At 45.0% G+C, this 20,908-nt stretch overlaps 1 protein-coding gene across 1 annotated transcript; it reads left to right on the top strand.

Moving 5' to 3' along the window:
* Positions 1–561: 561 nt before the first annotated feature.
* Positions 562–20,480, top strand: LOC148151323 (uncharacterized). Its single transcript, XM_087983291.1, has 4 exons — positions 562–698; positions 1,689–1,818; positions 4,978–5,152; positions 17,444–20,480. The coding sequence occupies exons 1-4, from the start codon at positions 564–566 to the stop codon at positions 17,604–17,606; spliced, it is 603 nt and encodes a 200-aa protein (XP_087839417.1). The 5' UTR covers positions 562–563; the 3' UTR covers positions 17,607–20,480.
* Positions 20,481–20,908: the final 428 nt, after the last annotated feature.

The raw sequence follows: 20,908 nt of genomic DNA, 5'->3' as shown, positions 1-20,908 counted from the left end.
GAAGCATTGATCCAATCACAGTCAGTGCCAGGACAACAGTGATCCAGTGAGATTCCATGCCAGGGAAATGGTAGTCCAGTACGAGTCAGTGTCAAGGAAATGGTGATCCAATGAGAGCCAGTGCCAGGAAAATGCTGATTCAGTGAGGGACAATGTCAGTGAAAGAGTGACCCCGCCAGAGTCAATGCCATCTGAACACTAATGCAGTGATAAACAGTGCTAGGGGAAGTGCATTCCCAAACCGGGAAGAGTGACAACCCTGAGTATGTGAGCTGGTAGCAATTACAGATACAGCTTTCCCAAGTGTTCAGTGTTCCCAGCAGCCAGCACACAGAGAGTTAATTATTTGTGAATCCATTGTAAAGTCAGAGCGAAGAGAAATTTCCATAAAAAATCAGCTGGAATGTTCCTCCACTATGACGTTCCTACCTAAGGATAAGCTGTATTCAAAACCATCTTCATCAAAGAGTATATAACGAGTGTAAGTCTGTGTGCAAACTGCAGATCCACCTGAAGGTGCTGAGAGTCAGTCAGTGCGTTCACCAGTGATCTGAGAGAACACCATGATGCTGAGAATCTTCTTAACTGTGTCTGTCCTCTTTGGACATCAAATTGCTGCACGGGACCCAGAGCAGGAGGTGATCGACCTCTGTGAGGTTATTGACTGTGTTGGGCCAAATCAAGTCACCCAGGACACGGTCAGTACAGCTGAGAGTTTCCTCTTTCTGTTGTGTTTGTACCAGTGGAAATTATTCCATGTTGTTTTTAGTCCCTAACCTGCAGTGCACCGACAGTGCACATCCCAACCCTGAACCATGAGGCTGGACTGAAATTACTCCTCGGGCCTCATTAACACTTTCTACATGAGCTGCCATCGCCTGCCTGGCTCCCACTGCCAGCTTGTGCAGTAAGAAGAATATCAGGGCTTCCATCTCCAGCAGCAGGTGAAGGGAAGGGTCAGTGTGCTCATAGAGAGGGGGATGGTGGGGGACAACACAAGGACTGTAGAGTCAGGGAGCTCTCCTACTGCTCCTGTCTTCACTCAATCTAACCCTGTTTCTGAAAGGCAGCTGATCATAGGCTGAAGGTCTCTGTGTTCACTGTGGAAGAGGCCAAGTCTGGTTGTGAGTGGAATCTCCTCAACCCCAACCCTGGATTGCCCCTTAATTCCACATATTTGTTTCAATGAATTCAAATTCTATCATCTGCCCTGGTGGGGTTTAGTCCAGGTCCCCAGAACATGACCTTGGTCCTGGATTAATATCCTTGTGATAAATCCCATTTGGTGATCATTCCTCATACCTCAAAGAATTTCTCTGTTTAAATAATGTGTTAAAACAGACAGAGAGATGCACAACACCGGGACATGTGGGCATTAACATTGGCTCAATGTAGAAGCATTTCAAAAACATTATCTCCATGTTGCTATTGATAACCCAAAGGGACAGAGCATGTGAGTCATACAGGATAACACGAAAGATGAAATAGTGAGAGAGAAAGGGAATGAATCAGGAAGTGCTGCTGTCAGGAATCCCATTAAAAACTCCAAACTCTGTTTCAGACTCAGTCCCTCCAGAACATGAAGGCTCTTCCACACCTGGACACTTGGGACAGTTCTCTCAGCATTGATGTACTTTGGTGGGAGTACAGTTTATACCATACAGTGACATTTTTTACTCTCATTTCAGAATTATGATAAGGTGACATACGTAAACGCACAATGGGTTGAGACAGAGGTTCATGGAACGGATTTGGAGCAAGTAGTGGAGCTCGGTCTGGACAAACTGTTCAATTATTCGCGTTTTGGCAATACTGAAGGTATATCAGATATCCCATCAAAGTAACAACAGAATATAGTGACTGTTCACTCTTTCACATTTCTTGCTTAATACTTTCTACATCGACAAACACATTGACAAAACATTCCACAATTGTCAATCCCTGGGGATCCCTTGGTCACATGCTGCTATTTTGTCAAAGTGTCACCCTCTTTTGATACTTGGCTTTATGGTCCCAGAATCTGGGAAGGTTTCCCTCTTGTGGTGGGAGTGGGATTTCAATCTCACTGTCTGACTTCAGCCATGATCGCTGAATTGTCCTCACACAAATAAAGGCTCCCTGCCAGGCATGAAGCCCACTGTTGGAGTCCTTTTGGAAGCAGATACACTGCACATTCACCATCTGCTATCCCCTCCATCTCTCCCAAAGACCCACAAACAGTCTCACTCACTGACTTCTCTTTAAACATTGAACGTTTTAAGACAATTAAAACAGCTGAAGTCCTCTTTCCAGCTCTGATGGCTTGGACACTGTCCAAAACTATACTGCTGTCCTGTTGGTACGGTATTTGTCTTGTGAACAGTCTCCTTGTGGTCTCTGGGCTCTCCTTCTAAAGATGACAAACGTAATCTCAGCATTGTAAACACTGCAAATCGATTATTTCGCCATTTAGGGAAGGTCTAATTCTTTCTTGAAACAGCTGTTGTGAACCAAAGTTTAAAACACAATTTCTTTGTTCTGCCTCTCACAATGTGATCTATTTCACGCTGGGGAAATCGAGCAGAGGGAAAACCTGTTTACTACATTGTAAGAGGCCATTCAGCCCATCACGCCTGTGCCAGCTCTCTGAAGGACCACTCACAAAATGCCACTTCTCCACCTTCTCCTCATAGCTCAGCACATTCTCCCCTTTCAGCATCAAATTCAATTTCTGCTCAAATGGGTTTTTGGTCACAATTGGAAACTTTTATGTGTGAACAGGGGAAACAGATGTGTATTGTGCTCTCACTTAGAAGATCAAGGATGGATTTTGTTGGTGGGCCAAAACCCCTGTCATTTGGGAAAACATGGGATTGGTTTATGGTCTTATGATTTAGCTTCTATTTGGGGATTTTCTGCAGTGTTCTTCGCTGATGGCAGATGTGTAAAACAGTTGCTCAAGACAGAAAGAGAAACTAAAGTTTGCTGAAGCTCTGTAGGGGATGATAGAGAATGTCAAAGGTGTTTTTGGAATTCAAATACTTTTGGGGTGTGTTTTGAAATCTTTAAATGTACGCTCTATGAAAATAATTCACTTCAATCTGTTTTATTTTCACTCCTTATAAATATTACCTGCTTTACTGTTCAAAGCAATCTGCACGTTTGAGTGCTTGTGGTTTTTGTGACTGGTCTCTCTCTGAACTAAGAACAATTCACAATATGATCGATCCAGCCACAGGCCCATCTGGGATCTGATTTGGGCTGTAATACCATCAGCTGGGATCATCATATTTTGATTTGTGGCGGAATTTTTTAAATTACTGCATTTAAGAAAGATCTATGTCTTTTTTTTTAAAGTCACAACTTGGCGATGGTTCGGGACCTAAAACAGCAGCATTGAGGTGATGTTTGTTGCACATTTTAATGTTGCTGACAGCTTTGTGGGAGTTAAAGTAATAACAGTGGGTTATTTGATCAAAATTAAAACTGGAGAATTATCAGATAAATGGAAGGTACAATGCAAAGTAGGATCTCATGCAGATGAGATTGTTCAAGTAATGATCCAACAATGAGAATGTGTTTCATTCATTCCTGGGGTGTTGGCATTGCTGGCTACACCAGCCTTTATTACCCATCCCAACCTGTCTAGACGGCTGTTAAAAGTCAACCAATTTTCTGCACGTTTGGTGTCACATATAGACCAGTCCAGGCAAGGGCAGCAGTTTCTGTCTCCAAAGGGGTGTTACTGAACCAGAATGGTGTTTATCCCCAATAATGGTTACATGGCTAGCAGTGGATACTTAATGCCAGATTTTTGTTCACCTTTGAACTCAAATTCTACCCTGACTGGATCTGAACCAGCGTCCCCAGGACATTACCGAGCTCTCTGGATTAATACATGAGCAATAATACCATGAGACCATGACGTCCCCCCAGTTGAAGAAAGGAAAATGAAAGTATGATGTCACAGGTGAAAGTAACACAGCTAGAGATAGAAAGGACAGGCTTTCAGTTTGGAGAAGAACAGAAATAAGGGAAAGAGAGTTCAGAGAAAGTTGAAATAGAATGGGAGGAAAAGATAAGAAAAATTAAATGGAGGCAAGGTGAAACCAAGGAATCTGAAAGAAAGATAACTTGAATTCTAAAGAGCCAGGAACTCTGAGAACTGGAGGAGCGAAAGAAAAGCTTCAGTGGGAAAATGAAGAAAGAAGGAGGGAGGGGCTTGGAGGATGATTCTGGTTCCAATCAGGGATTTCCTTAAACCAATAATCTACACAGAATCCTTACATTTACTGACAATGGAGTCAAAAGGTCTTGTGCCTCATCTGAAAAGGTTGTTGAACAGAGGATGTGGCTTCGAGAGGTCTGGACCTGAACAGGACAGTGTGTTTTGGCAGGTACAGCTCTGACTGTGTGTGTCAGATTGTCAGAGGGACAAGCGGAGTAGAACTGCAGAGTACAACACAGTCAAAGACACAGTGCTCAATATTTAGGAGATTGTGCCTGAAGCTTCTCAATTAACAATTAGGATCGCAAGGAAGAAACCTAATTAAAAATTGTCAAATTTGCAAAAGAGAAGGAAATCCTGTGGGATCAGTGGTTCAGGTGTGAGGGGTTGAATAACTTCTCCTGCTCTCCGTTTGTATGTTTGTGTCCACGTATGATGTGGAATTCACTGCCTGGAATAGTGCAAGAAGTCACTTCAATCACAGCATTCAAAGATGAACCTCTAAATAATGAGAGAAAAGATGTGGATGTTTGGAAAGAGAGCAGGTCAGTGTAATGAGCTGGTTACGTCAACCAAACAGCCAGCACAGGAGTCCCCTCCCCCAGCGCTGTGTCACTCTGTGAGGCTATTATTCAATCTGTCACATCAGTGTCTGCCCCACTTCAGCAATGTCACCCTGACCCCTCACCTGTAACCTCTGACTCACTGTCAGTGGCACCACAGATGATCACCGAGTAAAATGTTATAACAGGGTTTTTCTCTATCTACAGAAACAATAGTTCCTATCACTGCACCTTGGTTTCTTGTGGGACGCTTGGTAAATGGAACATTTCCACAGAGATTCAATGTAGGTGTGGCCATCGTTCCTGAAGTTAACAGTCCGCCCACACCTACAGATCAAACAATTAAACAAAGATCGTTATTTTCGGGTCAGTTCTTTGTGAGGTGAGTTTTGATGTTCCAATATTGTGATTAATGTTTCTTTATGTATATTCCTGTTCGGGTGAAAGGGAAGACTGGTTGGTATAGGGAATGCTGGATGACTAAAGAAACTGAGTGTTTGGTTAAGAAAAAGAAGGAAGCATATGTCAGGTATAGACAGGATAGATCGAGTGAATCCTTAGAAGAGTATAAAGGAAGTAGGAGTGTACTTAAGAGGGAAATTAGGAGGGAAAAAAGGAGACATGAGAAAGCTTTGGCAAATGGAATTAAGGAGAATCCAAAGAGTTTTTGCAAATACATACAGGACAAAAGGGCAACGAGGGAGAGAATAGGGCCCCTCAAAGATCAGCAAGGCAGCCTTTGTGTGGAGCTGCTGAAAAAGGGGGAGAAACTAAATGAGTATTTTGCATCAGTATTTACAGTGGAAAAGGTTATGGAAGGTATGGATTGTAGGGAAATAGATGGTGACATCTTGCAAACTGTCTATATTGCAGAGGAGGAAGTGCTGGATGTCTTGAAACGGGTAAAGGTGCATAAATCCCCAGGACCTGATCAGGTGTACCCTAGAACTCTGTGGGAAGCGAGAGAAGTGATTGTTGGGCCTCTTGCTGAGATATTTGTATCATCAACAGACACAGGTGAGGTGCCAGAAGACTGGAGGTTGGCAAACGTGGTGCCACTGTTTAAGAAGGGCAGTAAGGACAAGCCAGGGAACTATAGACCAGCGAGCCGGCCGTCGGTGGTGGAAAGTTGTTGGAGGGAATCCTGAGGGACAGGATGTACATGTATTTGGAAAGGCAAAGACTGATTAGGGATAGTCAACATGGCTTCTTGTATTGGAAATCATGTCTCACAAACCTGATTGAGTTTTTGAGGAAGTAACAAAGAGGTTGATGAGGGCAGAACAGTAGATGTGATCTTTATGGACTTCAGTAAGGCAGTCGACAAGGTTCCCCATGGGAGACTAATTAGCAAGGTTCGATCTCACGGAATACAGGGAGAACTAGCCATTTGGATACAGAACTGGCTCAAAGGTAGAAGACAGAGAGTAGTGGCGGAGGGTTGTTTTTCAGATGGAGGCCTCTGACCAGTGGAGTGCTACAAGGATCAGTGCTGGGTCCTCTACTTTTTGTCATTTATATAAATGATTTGGATGCGAGCATAAGAGGTACGTTAGTAAGTTTGCAGATGACTCCAAAATTGGAGGTGTAGTGGACAACGAAGAGGGTTACCTCAGATTACAACAGGATCTGCAGCAGATGGGCCAATGGGCTGAGAAGTAGCACATGGAGTTTAATTCAGATAAATGTGAGATTACATTAGATTACATTACAGTGTGGAAACAGGCCCTTCGGCCCAACAAGTCCACACCGACCCGCCGAAGCGCAACCCACCCATACATTTACCCCTTACCTAACACTACGGGCAATTTAGCATAGCCAATTCACCTGACCTGCACATCTTTGGACTGTGGGAGGAAACCGGAGCACCCGGAGGAAACCCACGCAGACACGGGGAGAACGTGCAAACTCCACACAGTCAGTCGCCTGAGGCGGGAAATGAACCCGGGTCTCTGGCGCTGTGAGGCAGCAGTGCTAACCACAGTGCCACCGTGCCGCCCACAAGGGTGCTGCATTTTGGGAAAGCAAATCTTAGCAGGACTTATCCACTTAATGGTACGGTCCTGGGGAGTGTTGCTGAACAAAGAGACCTTGAAAGAAGAGTCGCAGGTAGATAGGATAGTGAAGAAGGCGTTTGGTATGCTTTCCTTTATTGGTCAGAGTATTGAGTAGAGGAGTTGGGAGGTCATATTGCGGCTGTACAGGACATTGGTTAGGCCACTGTTGGAATATTGCGTGCAATTCTGGTCTCCTTCCTATCGGAAAGATGTTGTGAAACTTGAAATGATTCAGAAAAGATTTACAAGGATGTTGCCAGGGTTGGAGGATTTGAGCGAAAGGGAGAGGCTGAACAGGCTGGGGCTGTTTTCCCTGAAGCGTCGGAGGCAGAGAGGTGACCTTATAGAGGTTTACAAAATCATGAGGGGCATGGATAGGATAAATAGACAAAGTCTTTTCCCTGGGGTCGGGGAGTCCTGAACTAGAGAGCATAGGTTTAGGGTGAGAGGGGAATGATGTAAAAGAGACCAGAGGGGCAACTTTTTGGCACAGAGGGTGGTATATATTTGGAATGATCTGGCAGAGGAAGTGGTGGAGGCTGGTACAATTGCAACATTTAAGAGGTATTTGGATGGGTATATGAATAGGAAGGGTTTGGAGGGATATGGGCCGGGTGCTGGCAGGTGGGACAAGATTGGGTTGGGATATCTGGTCGGAACGGATGGGTTGGACCGAAGGGTCTGTTTCCATGCTGTGTATCTCTACAACTCTATGACTTTATGTCACCATCATTCCAGTGTGGGGTGTACAACGTTACAAATCACACAACACCAGTTTATAGTCCAACAGGTTTAATTGGAAGCACTAGCTTTCGGAGCACCGCTCCTTCATCAGGTGAAGACACACACAGACACATCGCCTGATGGGCAGGGACAACCCACGGCTTCTGTCAGCCCTTCTGATGTGTCTGGTTTCTCGAGTCAGTTTGGATTCCGCACTGTTTGCGCGTTTGCAGCTTTCATGTGGACCATGTGCTTGTTCAGGAATGTCGGACCAACATGAACATTATACATCACTGGACCTGACCTTGCACTGACCATGCCTCTTACCCATTCAGGGCTCATCCTGTGGTTCCTACACTAAACATTGTCCCCTGAAGTAAAGTGTCTTTCGTTCACCAGTGTCTTGTGTCCGGCATTGACATTCTCAATGCCACTGACATACCCCCACCCCCACCAACCCCCCAACCCCACCCCACCCCAAGCAGGTCTGGGAAGATCAGGTTTAACCTGGTGTGGCATCTTCTCCCCATTAGTAACTCTGTTGGATATATCCCTATAGTTGTAAGCGGGGTGGTCCTGTACTCAAATAGGAGCCAATACAGTTTGGTATCTAATGAAGCCATTGGCTGTTCGTTTAGCATGTCTTCAAAGCTTGTACTGTTCTTTCTGCCACACTATTGGATGGTGGATGGTGTGGAGCTGTCATTATGTAAAATGCCATTTGACTTTAAGCAATTCTCCAATTCTCTGCTGGTAACTGATGGCCCTTTATCTGTGACCAACAGTACTGGGAGGGCGTGTCGTGCAAAAGATGCAGCTTTTCTATTGTCGTCCCCATGTTTGATGAATGTACTCTATGCACATCCATCCACTTTTTGTAGGCGCCTACAATGACTAAGAACATGAGCCTGTGAAAGGAGCCTGCAGAATCAATGTGTAACCGAGTCCAGGATTTACCGGCCATTCCCAAGAATGTGGGGGAACTGCTGGTTGTAATTGTTGCCCTTTTTGGCACTCTGGGCACTGCCCCACAAATGTGGTTATGTCTGCATCTAATCCCGGCCAACCGATGTAAGTTCTTGCCAAAATCTTCATTTTGAAAACCCCTGGATGACCCTGATGGAGTTCAGCCAGTATCTGGTGGTGACCTTTGCTCCCCATAACAAATCGCCATTGTCTACTGTGATCTGGTCCCTCCAGGTCCAAAAAGGTTTCAGATCTGGTTGTGATGGTCCTTTGGTTTCACCCATCACCACCAGCTGTTTTAGTTCTGCCAGGACCAGATTTTTCTGCGTCTAAAGTCTGATATGATCAGCTGTGAAGTGTGTCCATAACATTTCAAACCACGACGGACTCTTCCAGTGGTACTACCACCAGTGGTGTATCTGCCATTAGGAGGTGGCTCAATGCATCTGCATTTGTTACTTGGCCTTCCTGATGGTGTTCCAACTTGTAATTATACACACTTAGTATCATAGCCCACCATGGGAGTGAGCCCGAAGCTAGGGCCGGCACTGCCTTGTCCTCTTTAAGGAGACCAGAAGGGGTTTTGGGGTCTATTCTTATTACACATTTACATCCAGAAAGGTATTGGTGGAACTTCCTGACTCCAAAGTATGACCATCAAACCTCCCTTCTCTATCTGGGCATGTTTACGCCTTACATTAGCCAGTGTCCTGGATGCGTACGCTATTGGGCGTTGCTCTCCATTGTGCCACCTACCAGCCAATGGGAGCCTGATTGCTATATGGGGAGGCATCACATGTCAATAGCAGATCTCACTTGGGATGATAGCTGTTTCTTCACTTCCCTGAAAACTGTGCCTTGGCTACATGCTCATTTCCAAGCTAACCCTTTTTTAAGAATTGATGCAAAGTGCTGGGAAGGAGGCTCGTTTATACACGAGCATTCCATAATAATTCACCAGCTCAAGCAAGGACCTAAGCTCCCATACAGACATGGGAGCCGGGGCACCTTTGATCGCCCTCATTCCAATGGGTTTCACCTGGTCTTGTCAAAGCTGTGTCCCAAGTAGGTCACTTGGGGGTGCCTGAACACACATTTTTCTCCACTCTAAGCTGTATACCCACCTGGGAGAAATGTCTAAAGAATATGCTAAAGTTCTCCAAGAGTTCTGTATTGGTCTTCCCTGCTATTAGCGTGCCATGGTGGAAAATGTTCTCCATCATCCGCTGAAAAGTTACACAGGCTGACAATACCCAAATGGCAGTCCCATATACTGGTACAATCCCAAATGGGTATTTACTGTAGTATACTTCTGGGAATGCTCATCTAACTCCAATTGCAAGTATAGGTGGCTCATGTCCAGCTTTGTGAAGGACTGGCTCCTGCCAGCTTTGCATATAAACCACCTGCGTGAGGGATTGGGTATTTATCCAGCCGCAAGAAGTGGTTTACCATTTGTTTAAAATCCCCACAAAGGTGAACCAACCCATCTAGTTTCACAATCTAGTTTCACAATCAGCCCGATTGGTGCTGCCAATGTCCCAAACTGGACCGCTCTGATGATTCCATCACATTCCAGCCTCCTGATTTCTGCCTCGACTTTTGCCCGTAAGGCAGTTGGCTGTGGGCGAGCTTTCCAAGATCGTGGAATTGCTTCCTGGCCAACTATCCCTTGATAGTCCCTAGACCTTCCTGAAAAACTTCTAGGTATTTAATTAGAACTTCACTCAGGCAGCCATTTTCTAATCAAAAAGGTTTGCCCCATCAAGCTTGGGCCCAAGCCTTTTAGCACTATCAGCGGTACCTGAACCAGCTTATAAGTGACACAGAGCTGAAAATGTGTTGCTGGAAAAGCGCAGGTCAGGTAGCATCCAGGGAACAGGAGAATCAACGTTTCGGGCACAAGCCCTTCTTCAGGAGTGTCTCCTATAAGAGACACAACCAAAGTTGGATCGGTAATCTGTAAATGTTCTGTGCTGTGGGTCCTCAATCTAGCCGAGGTCTTGAGTAAACAAGTGTTGAAGTTCTGAGTCAATTTTGCGATCTGTGATCACTGAAATGGCCAGGCTGGTTTCAACCTCCATTAGAAGCAGGTGCACATTTAACTACATGTTTATTTTAATTCCTTCGAATTTGGAAGTTGTTAAAAAATGTAACTGTTCTAAACCAGATGTGAGTGGACTTCCCAGGGTGTGCACTCGCCTGGATACTGACCTATAATTTTCCTTATTCAATTTAGGTCGAGTGGGATACTTTTGCTGTCACAAGTCCTAATACCGGAAGTAACTACAATTGCTTGCTGGCCCGGATCATAAAGAAAATTTTAACCCTTTGGTCAAGACTTGTCTATGTCTTGGGGTTTTGATGTGATCTGACCTGGTGGCTCTCTGTTCAGTATATGTCCTGAGTGAGGCTTTGCAATTGCCTTCACTCAAGTGGTGTTCCCAAAACTCAGTCCCAATGTCATATGCCCATTTAAAAATAAAACAAGGACACATTCTCTCCAATACTGGGTCCAGTCATTGGCAAGATCGAACAAATCAAACTTGCCAAATAACAGCATGATGCCAGAAATGCTTACCACAGCTCAAAGGCACCTGTTGTAAGCAAAATTCTTCAGGAGCACACTTTGCTCTCGTCACCACTCAACTCCATACAGGCCAGTATCCCGTCACCAAGTCACCCTTTATTTAATCATGGAAAGTCCTTTGATACTGATCCAGCTTCCTCAGAACCATCCCAGAGTGTGAGAATGTCTGATACTCTTGTCCTTGTCTGTCAGCCAGGGCTCCCTAATTGGAGGATGTTAATCTGGTCCAATCAAGGAACTCCTATTCTCTGAACTCTATCTGGCTGACCTTGTTACAATCCTGATAGATATCCTCCCCTCTGCACTCCTTCCCCAGCACAGCAGCCAGTAAATGGGCTTCCTTGCTAAAGGTAGTTGCCTGATAAAGATTCTGAGAGAGTAAATTCTAAAATGTGCAGCTGGTTACGAGTACACAAATATAGCATGTGGTCATTCATTAAGGTGTGTTTTGAGCAGAACAAGTCAGGGTTCCACTGAATTCACTGGTAAAGAAAAACAATCAGTGTAAGCAATTTGTTTCAGGAGCTCTGAACTTGGGTTGATTCCCTCACTTTACCAATTTCTTTTACTGTACATTCATAGGTGTCTTGTGCCTTTCTCTTCAATATGCAAACTCCTGATTCAGTTTGTAGGAGGTTCAGAAATGCTTGGGGCCAATGCAGAGGTCAGGTACTCTTTAATGATCAGTTCACCACTTTGGTAAATCCTTCAAACCTCACCGTTATTTACATGGCCAGTCAGAAATGTGGTCTACTACCCAGCTGGACAGGTGCAACAAGATTCATGAAGCTCAGTGCTAGCCAGGACTCAGCACTGCATTGGAACAGTGTCGCTGTTACCACCAGTGAAATCCATCCTCTCGGTCACTGACACATCAAGACTGCATTAATGTACAACTTATAAGGATATTGTTCGCCAAATTGATTTTGTGCCTGATACCAACAATCCCAATGACCTTTACTACTGAGAGTCACATGAGCTGTGATATCATAATAGAATTGTACAGCATGGAGACAGGCCTTGCAGTCCAACTCGTCAGTGCCAACCAGGTGTCCTAAACTGAATTAGTCCAATCTGCCTGCGTGTCCCGCTAAACCTTTCCTATCCATGTACCCATGGAAATGTTTTTAAATATTGTAATTGTAGTCAATTCTACCACTTCCTCTGGCAGGTCATTCCATGCACACACCATCATCTAAGAAAACGTTGCCCCTCAGGTCCCTTTTAAATCTTTCCCCTCTCACCTTTCAACCTATGCCCTCTAGTTTTGGACTCCCCACTGTGGGGAGAAAACCTTGGCTATTTTCCATATCTATGCCTCTCATGATTTTATAAACAGAACCCATTCACTTCACTTTCACCTCCAAATTTCTCTCCTACTCATGCATCATTCTGACTTGGCCATTTGTCACTGATCACCGAACCATCTCAGAATTCCCTACCTGAACACATTCTGGAGGGGTGTTGATGACATGATCTCTCCAGTCTTGTGAGGACTGAATCCACAGCGCAGCATATGGTCCACACCTCAGATTGAAGAGATACAGAACCTCTGATCCTGACCACCCTGTGTGAAGGATCAATGAGAAGAGGGTGGCATTTAACCTGGTGGAGCAGCAAAGGTCATTGACCTTCCTCTACACTAACCCAGTGGCTGCCACTGACCAGGCTGGCAAGGTCAGGTGTTGTGCCTTCCTTTGCCAGTGCCAGGAGAACAGGATGTCCCTCCTCTGCTCTGCCCGATCCACAAGGATCTCAAGGTCGCTATCCATGAAGTGAGGTGCTGATTTCTCCTTGTCTGATTCCATGCCAAATATATGGAAGTGGGCAGTCAGGGACTGACTGCGCTTGTCCAGATCATGATGGTCCTTAAATATGGTGCCTGTGCTCGGGATCCCAGGATATCTCCACAGTGGAGGGTACTTCTGTCTACAGAGAGAATTGGGCTAGCATCAGACGAGAGGGGAATATTACCCAGTTAATGACGCAAGTTTGGAGTGAACCAAGAAAAGTACAGCACAGGAACATGCCCTTTAGCCCACCAGACTGTGCTGCCACGAGATGCCTTTCTAAACTAAAACCATTTTGCTTCTCCACTGTCAGTATTCCTTTGTTCTCTGCCTATTCATCTGTTCATCAATTTGAATTTCAGAACCATGAGATCATACTGCAGCTGTACAAAGCTGTTGTGGCCCCATTTGGAGTATTGCGTACAGCACTGGTCACCGCGTTATAGGAAGGATGTGGAAGCTTTGGAAAGAGTTCAGAGGGGATATACTAGGATATTGCCTGGTATGGAGGGGAGGTCTTACGAGGAAAGACTGAGGGACTTGAGGCTGTTTTCCATGAGAGAAGAAGATTGAGAGGTGACTTAATTGAGACGGACAAGATAATCAGAGGTTTCGACAGAGAGAAAGTGAGAGCCTTTTTCCTCAGATGATGATGGCTAGCATGAGGGTACATAGCTTTAAATTGAGGGGAGACAGACATAGGACAGATGTCAGAGGTTGTTTCTTGACTCAGGGGGTAGTAGGGGCATGGAAAGCACTGCCTGCAACAGTAGTAGACTCGCCAACTTTAACGGTATTTAATGGTAATTGGATAGGCATATGGACGAGAATGGAATAGTGTGGGTTAGATGGGCTTCAGATTGGTTCCACAGGCTGATGCAACATCGAGGGCTGAAGGGCCTGTACTGCGCTGCAATGTCCTATGTTCTATGTTCTATGATCTAAGTCCTGCTTTTGCTTGTTTTACCAAAATGCAACAGCATAATTTATCCAAATTAACTCGATACGCCACTCCTCAGCCTATTGACCCAATCGATCAATAACTCTTTGCAATCTTACATAAACCTCTTCACTGTCCACTACACCACCAATTTTACTGCCATCCACAATCTTACTAACCATGCCCTCTATATTATTTCAAACGGTATCAATATCTGTCTGATCAGGCTCAGTGACTGAGCTTCCACAGTTCAGCAGGCAGTCTTCCAGAATTAATAAAACTGTGAAGATTTCAGAGTAAAACCCAATACATCCACATCTCACTAGCCAACTCTATCAATATGATGGGATATGGATAGTCAGGTCCAGAGTTGTGTCAGATTTCATCCGATCAATTTGTGCAATACTATTTGTTCACTAAGACTAATCTTCTCCAACTCCCTATTCTCACCAGTCCCTTGGGTTTCTGTTATTTTTGAGAGATTATTTTATCTCCCTTTCTGAATGCAGACACAGCATAATTGTTATTTAGCTTCAGTGGAGAACCCCAAACATCTTACTTCTTTGAGATGTCTGATATCTGAGGAAGTGAAAATGTACCCGTTATAAGGACAGAGGGTGATGTCAGAGTTTGAGATGTCAGTCCCATGAGGAACACCCTCTCAGTTCCCAGAAAACTCTCTATAACCCGGGAAGAAAACAGTGAGTCCTGTGGGAATTTTGTTTGATTTCAAATAAATGTCCCTTTGTAAATCAGATTTTGTAACAGAAAGGATACAGCTAAGGGATTCTTTATCCCAAAGGGTGTAGTTCTAATAGATGCGATTGTGAGTCGGTAGCTCACAGGCGGTAATTGAATGGAGGTGATCAGTGTCTCGCCCACTGACTGGAGAGCTGATAACAGACCCACATCAGCCCTCTCAGGGAAAGCTTGCTGCATTCAGTGACCGTCAGCACTGCTGGCTCCTGACTGCTGATGGCACTGTACCTGAGAGACCTAGCATCAGCACTGACTCCCAGGCTGATAGGTGTGTGATACCAGGGAGAGGATCACAGGACACTGTCATGGGGATGTGGTGTGGGTGAGGTGGGTCAGTAGAAAGGGCAGGAGTGTGGGTCCCTCTAATGGCCAGATCCTGATGTTGGTTTATTTTCTTCCTCGTTCATGAGATTTGGGTTTGATATCCCCAATTGCCCTGGAGATGGCGACAGTGAGCTGAGTTCACGAACTCCTGGCATCCTTTGGGTACTTGGGCATCCACAATGCTGTCAGAAAGGGAGTTCCAGGTATTTGATCCAGTGACACTGAAGGAACGGTGATATATTTTCAAGTCAGGGTTGTGTGTGGTTTGGAGGGGATCTTGCAGGAGGTGGTGTTCTCATGTAATCACTGCCCTTAGTCCTTCTAGAGAGTAGAGAGCACAGATTTGGACGTTGATGCCAAAGGAGCAAGCTGATTGGTTGGAATACAATCTGAGTGATTTTCCAGCCTTCCCTATACAGGCAAGTGGTGTGTAGTCTATTCCACTCCTGACCCGTGCCTTGTCGATGGTGGACAGGGTTCAGTGAGATACTGCAGTGTATCTTGTAGATGGTACACGTTGTTAACTTTGTGTGTTGATGGTGGGAGGAGACATTTCCAAAGGAGCTGATTTCCGGGGCTGAGGTGGGAGAGGCTGCCCTTGTCATCGAGGCTGTGTCTGAACAAATGTGATATTAAGGAGTTCCAGCAAAACTGGAATCAATGGGAACTGGGAAGAATTTCCACTGGTTGGAGTCATACCTGCACATGCTCACTAACCACCTCCCTCTTCAATGGGACTGACTGAAGCCGTCTCAAAGCTGTCTCTGTTACCAGTTTCATTTCATCCTTCATCTCAATTGACCCCTCCTGAGAAATCTTTTCTGTCCCTTTCAGGTGTTAAGGAACACCAGCCCAAATAAATCTCTGAAGAAGAGTCCCACTGAACATGAATCACTGACTCTGCTTCTGTCTCCAGAGATTCAGCAAGACCTGGACAATATCTGGGATTGGGCTAACAGGTGGTAGGTGACATTTAGAATGGAGAACATAGAACATACAAGAGTGCAGCACAGAAACAGGCCCTTCAGCCCAACATATCTGTGCTGACCATTCCTAACTACCTGCACAAGGTCTATATCCATCTGTTCCCTTAAATGTCTCTTAAACTATACTCCCATATCTACATCTTCCAGCACCCTGGGTAGCACATTCCAGGCACTGACCACACTGTGTATAAAACCTCCCCTCGCACATTCTCCTCTCACCACAAACCTGTGCCCACTAGTGTTTGAGATTTCCACCCTGGGATAAAGACTCTGACTATCCACCCTCTCCATGCCTCTCATTATTTAATATACTTCCATCAGTTCATCCCTCAGCCTCTGATGTTCTAGTGAAAACAATCCGAGTGTGCCCAAACTCTCCTTATCTTGATAAATCTCTCTTGCACCATGTCCGAGGCCCTCACTTCCTTCCTGTAATCTGCAGCTCGACTTTGCAACATTTATTCTTAAGCCCCAGACTGATGAAGGCTAACATGCCGTTATGCTTTCATTATCACTTTCAGGGAGCTATGGACTTGACTCAAGATCCCTCTGCAGATCAATCCTTGCCATTTATTGTATAATTTGGAATTCTTCCATTTGACCTTCCAAAGTACATCATCGTCTGGATTAAACTCCACATGCCATTTCATTGCCCATCTTTCCAAGTGATTTCTATTTGTTGCTGTATCCGTTGACAACCTTCCTCACTGTCCATAACTGCACCAATTTGGTTTGCACCACATAACTGTCAGGCACTGACCATCTCCAACAAGACAGAAGGTAAACATCACCCACTGACATTCAATGGCATCACAGTCACTGGATCCACCACTTCAGTGAAAACAGACACAACATATTGATTCAGCTCCTCGACCACTTCTCTATTCCTGAAAATAAATCCATCCAACTCTGTCTGGAATGGACCCACATCCGTTTTAGCCAAATCATCACCAATGGAAGCTTTTGCAGTCCATTTTTGATTTTTAAGGATTACATTCATATTCAATTCTCCTGTTCCTTACAAGTTTCTTCATCCTCCTTTGCGGAACCATTCTAGTGAGGACTCTCTGCAACCTCTTAAGGAGACTCATGTATTCCCTAAAATGTGATCATCAATGGCCACAATGGTCATAACAGAATTTCATAGGGGTTCAGCAAAACTTCCTCGATTGGGGAATCAATCATCTCGTTATAAACTCAAGGCCCTGTTTGCTTTGCTATTCACTCTCTCAATAAAGATCGGTGCACCAAGATTTCCCTGTCCCTCTGCCATGCAATGTTTCGAACAGTGCCGTGAAGTTGATGTCGACTCTCAGAATTCCTCACCAAAACTGTATCCCCTTATCGGCCACGGGACTGTCCATTCTGATTGCTTTTCAATTCTGTTCCTGTCGCCATGATGGAACGGAATGATGGAGGGTTCCCAATGGGCTGAAAGCCTGACTCCTGTTGCTGTTGCCCTGTAACCTACTCTGATTCAGACAGGTTTTGTCACGAGGAATGAGAATTAAATGTCTATATTCTTAATTCCGTTGCAGGACTATTCCCAACATGACTGATGGGAAACAATGTGAAGAACTGATCCTTGATTTCCTGAAAGAATTGGAAAAAGACAAGAGAATATTTAATGGGATATTTCTTTTCTTTTGGTATAAGAAAAATGGACTAACACAAATAGCTTTAGAAAAGGAATTGAAATGAATTTTTTCTAGAAGGTTATGTTACCTTTGTACATTTTGAACAGTGAGATGTGCTTAATTCTAAAACTGTTTTGTCTTCCCCAAACTACACATTGCATTAACCTAGACTACTGTGCATAACTCTGGTCTCCGTACCTATAGAAAGATATACCCTTCTCCCTCACTTCCAGAGAATGTAGTGACTGTTCCTTAGACATATTATGGACATGTGCCCACTTTGGGAATTTGATCAATTCCACCAATGTCCTATCTCAGAAATCCCGGTGTCCTGTTTATAAACACTGCCCTCTACTGGCAGTCAGTTATTGTATTTCCAATCAAGAATACAAGCATTTATTCTTCATTCAAAATAATTCAGTTGCATTAACATCAAAAGGGAGTACTTAGTTCCCCATTTACAGTCACTGTTCCCATTGGTTGTTTAGTCCAATGATTCCAATCAATGGAATTATCCAAGTTTTTCTGCATTGGCCCCGGAATTCTGATCGGGAGACAGTCATTGTCACCGACACACTTCCCCCATTCCCCCAACCCGACAACAGCCCCGACATGACCATGTCAGACTGGACAAACCCCCTCCACCTGACACCCATGACCCAACTGGTCCCAAAACTCCATCACCTCCTCACCAACCCCAGGATTCTACAGATCCCTCATCACTGACCACTCCTCCCCTTCGCCCTGACCGCAGCCCCATTGGAATGGGACACCTCCCCCCACCCCATTACCAGTAAAACAACAGCCCCTCCCTTTCACCAGCCTTCACACCCCATTCAGCCCAACCCCACTAACCGGAACGCTGCCCATGAACAGGCACCCCCTGCTCCTGCCAATGGGATTGGGACTGACAGCCAACTACATTCACCCATCACCACCCAACACCCACCCAGCCCCTGCCTCACTAACCTGAAACCCCACCCAAAGTGACCCAGGTGGAAGTGACTCTGTCCAGACAAGGTAGCCCCGCACCCCATCCTGAAACCATCTGGACCTGGCATATCCCTACCCTCCATACAATCCCAGCAAATCCATTAATCCCATTCCACTCCATTTTGATCCCAGCAAAACCAACATGCCTCCTCTCCACCAATCTCTTGTCAGACCCCATAGGTTCTCTCACTTACCTGACAATATACCCTTCCACCCCAGTACCATTCTCTCCCACTCCCCTGGTCCTCTACCTTCCTCACCCACCTCCATGCTAACCCCTCACACACATTCCTTTGAAACCCCTCACCCACCTGCCACTCTGTCCATCCTCCTTCCCAACCTCTCACCAACTGCAGCCCCTCCCCCTCCTACCTATCATTCACCCTCCCTCCACACTTCCCTCCACTCTCACCTCCGCACAATGGTTTTCAGCTGTCCTGGGGGCTGTACTGTCTTGTCTTTCCCCCGGGTCATAAAAAAGAAGGTCCACCATTCAATGAGATCATTGCTGATCTTCTCCTTCAAATCCACTTTCCCACACTGTCCCTCGATTGGGTAATCTGTCCAATGATGTCATTGCACTCACTGTAGTTCACTCTTGGGTACGGAGAGTGAAACTACTGATGTCATCCACTGCTACAACTGAAGTGAGATTTTTGTACTCTTCACCCCCTTTGTAATAAAGGATAAAATACTGTTTGTTTCTCCAGTAGCTTGCTGAACCTGTCCATTAACGCTCTGTGCTTGTCGTAGAAGGACATCCAGGTCATTCTGAATGCTACCATTTTCCAGTCACTCACCAATTCTAAACATTCCACTGGGATATTTTTTCCACATTTGGCTACCATTACATTTCCCCAAATTCTATCCCATCTGCCCAGTTTCTGCCCCCACCCTCAAACCCATATGGAGGAACCATGTGGTCTTCCAGCCACACATTAACCAGACATCAGGTTCCAGCTCTGGTTGCCTTGACTGTCCCTTTAATATCCTTTATAGTGAGGATTTCTCTTCAAAACTAAATTATTGCTCAGTGTTTCAGATTCATTTGGTCATTGGTGACATCAGTTTAAAGACTTCTTCCAGCACGTACAGAGGGTTAAATTCAATTGTAGATGGGGAGCTGGGTCCTTCACTGGGAAGCAGGGATTAAATGTTCTTTTCTCTAATCTTGTTTGAAATGAATGATTTGTGTACAGCCTGAGACAGGGATGGTCCTGGTGATGGATTATACTTCTGTTTAATCTCAGTCATGCTGGGTCAGAATGTTTCACGTTGATGTGGTCAGAGCTCATTGACAGTGGGAGGGATTACAGAGCCTGGTTGTTTGAGGTTGGTTGGTGCTGGAACTGCCCTGTGGAGTATTCCTACATGGAATGGATTTGTATTCCATCAATACTCATTGTTGTGACCCTTTTGGAATGATGTCCATCTTCATCTGAAAGTTAGTGACACATGAGAATCAGTCAGCTTTGTGCTGTGGTGTCTGAGGTCAGAGGTTTCACGTGTTGAACTCTGCAGCACGAGGGGAGGGGGCAGGAGAGTGGGAGCTTGCATTGAGGGTCAGAACCAGGAGGGGTCAGTGAGAGGAGGAAGAGGGATGTGGCGTGGAGCCTGGAGGAGGGAATAAAGCAGCTTCAAACTGGTCCCTATAATGGGGAAAGAATCCCAATGTGAAATCAGAATCCAGAGTCAAATGATAGAATAAAATTCAGCTTCAGATCTCCTCGCCCCACACTGGTAGCTCCCACTCACATACAGACTGACTGAATGTATGATTGAAGAAATGATCTATTCCAATATGATTCCTGTTAACAGGCCGTTCATTCACAGGCTTCTCGTGTGGAGTGAAGAAGCCATTGTCTTCGAGTCAGTGTTTGTCTGTGTTTTTCTAACTGCTGGGAATGTATTCTCACTGTGAAATAAAGAGGGTGATGCATCACAACACTCAGTCTCCTGTTCAATTCTCACTCTGAGGGAATTCCGGGTCACTGCTCACATCGCAATTTTAACATTATATACAGCCTTCCACATTTCAGTGAAATACATGTGTCAACGTATTGAAGATTAAAAGTAATAATTCTATTTCAGAAAATGATCCCAAACTAATGGAGGGCATTTAGCCCACTGTGTGCATGAGCCATGGGCAAGGTGAGATTGGGGATATAAAATCATGGAGTTACATGTATGGTTCAATGATTAATGTATGTGGAATGGCTTTCAGTTTCACAACATTCCATTAATGCCAAAATTCCTTTTCCTGTATTACACACTAGTTCCTATAATCCATGCATTAGGACACCCAGATCCCTCTGCAATGAAGCTCACTGATCTTTCTTCCCATTTAGTCGATGACTTGCCTTTCTATTCATC

This window comes from Chiloscyllium plagiosum, unplaced genomic scaffold (genome assembly GCF_037043375.1).
Source record: "Chiloscyllium plagiosum isolate Xiang-an unplaced genomic scaffold, Cpla_swu_hap1 HiC_scaffold_3, whole genome shotgun sequence".
NCBI classification, from domain to species: Eukaryota; Metazoa; Chordata; class Chondrichthyes; order Orectolobiformes; family Hemiscylliidae; genus Chiloscyllium; species Chiloscyllium plagiosum.
The sequence above is the reverse complement of the archived record's forward strand: the minus strand, read 5'-3'. Positions and strand labels throughout refer to the sequence as shown.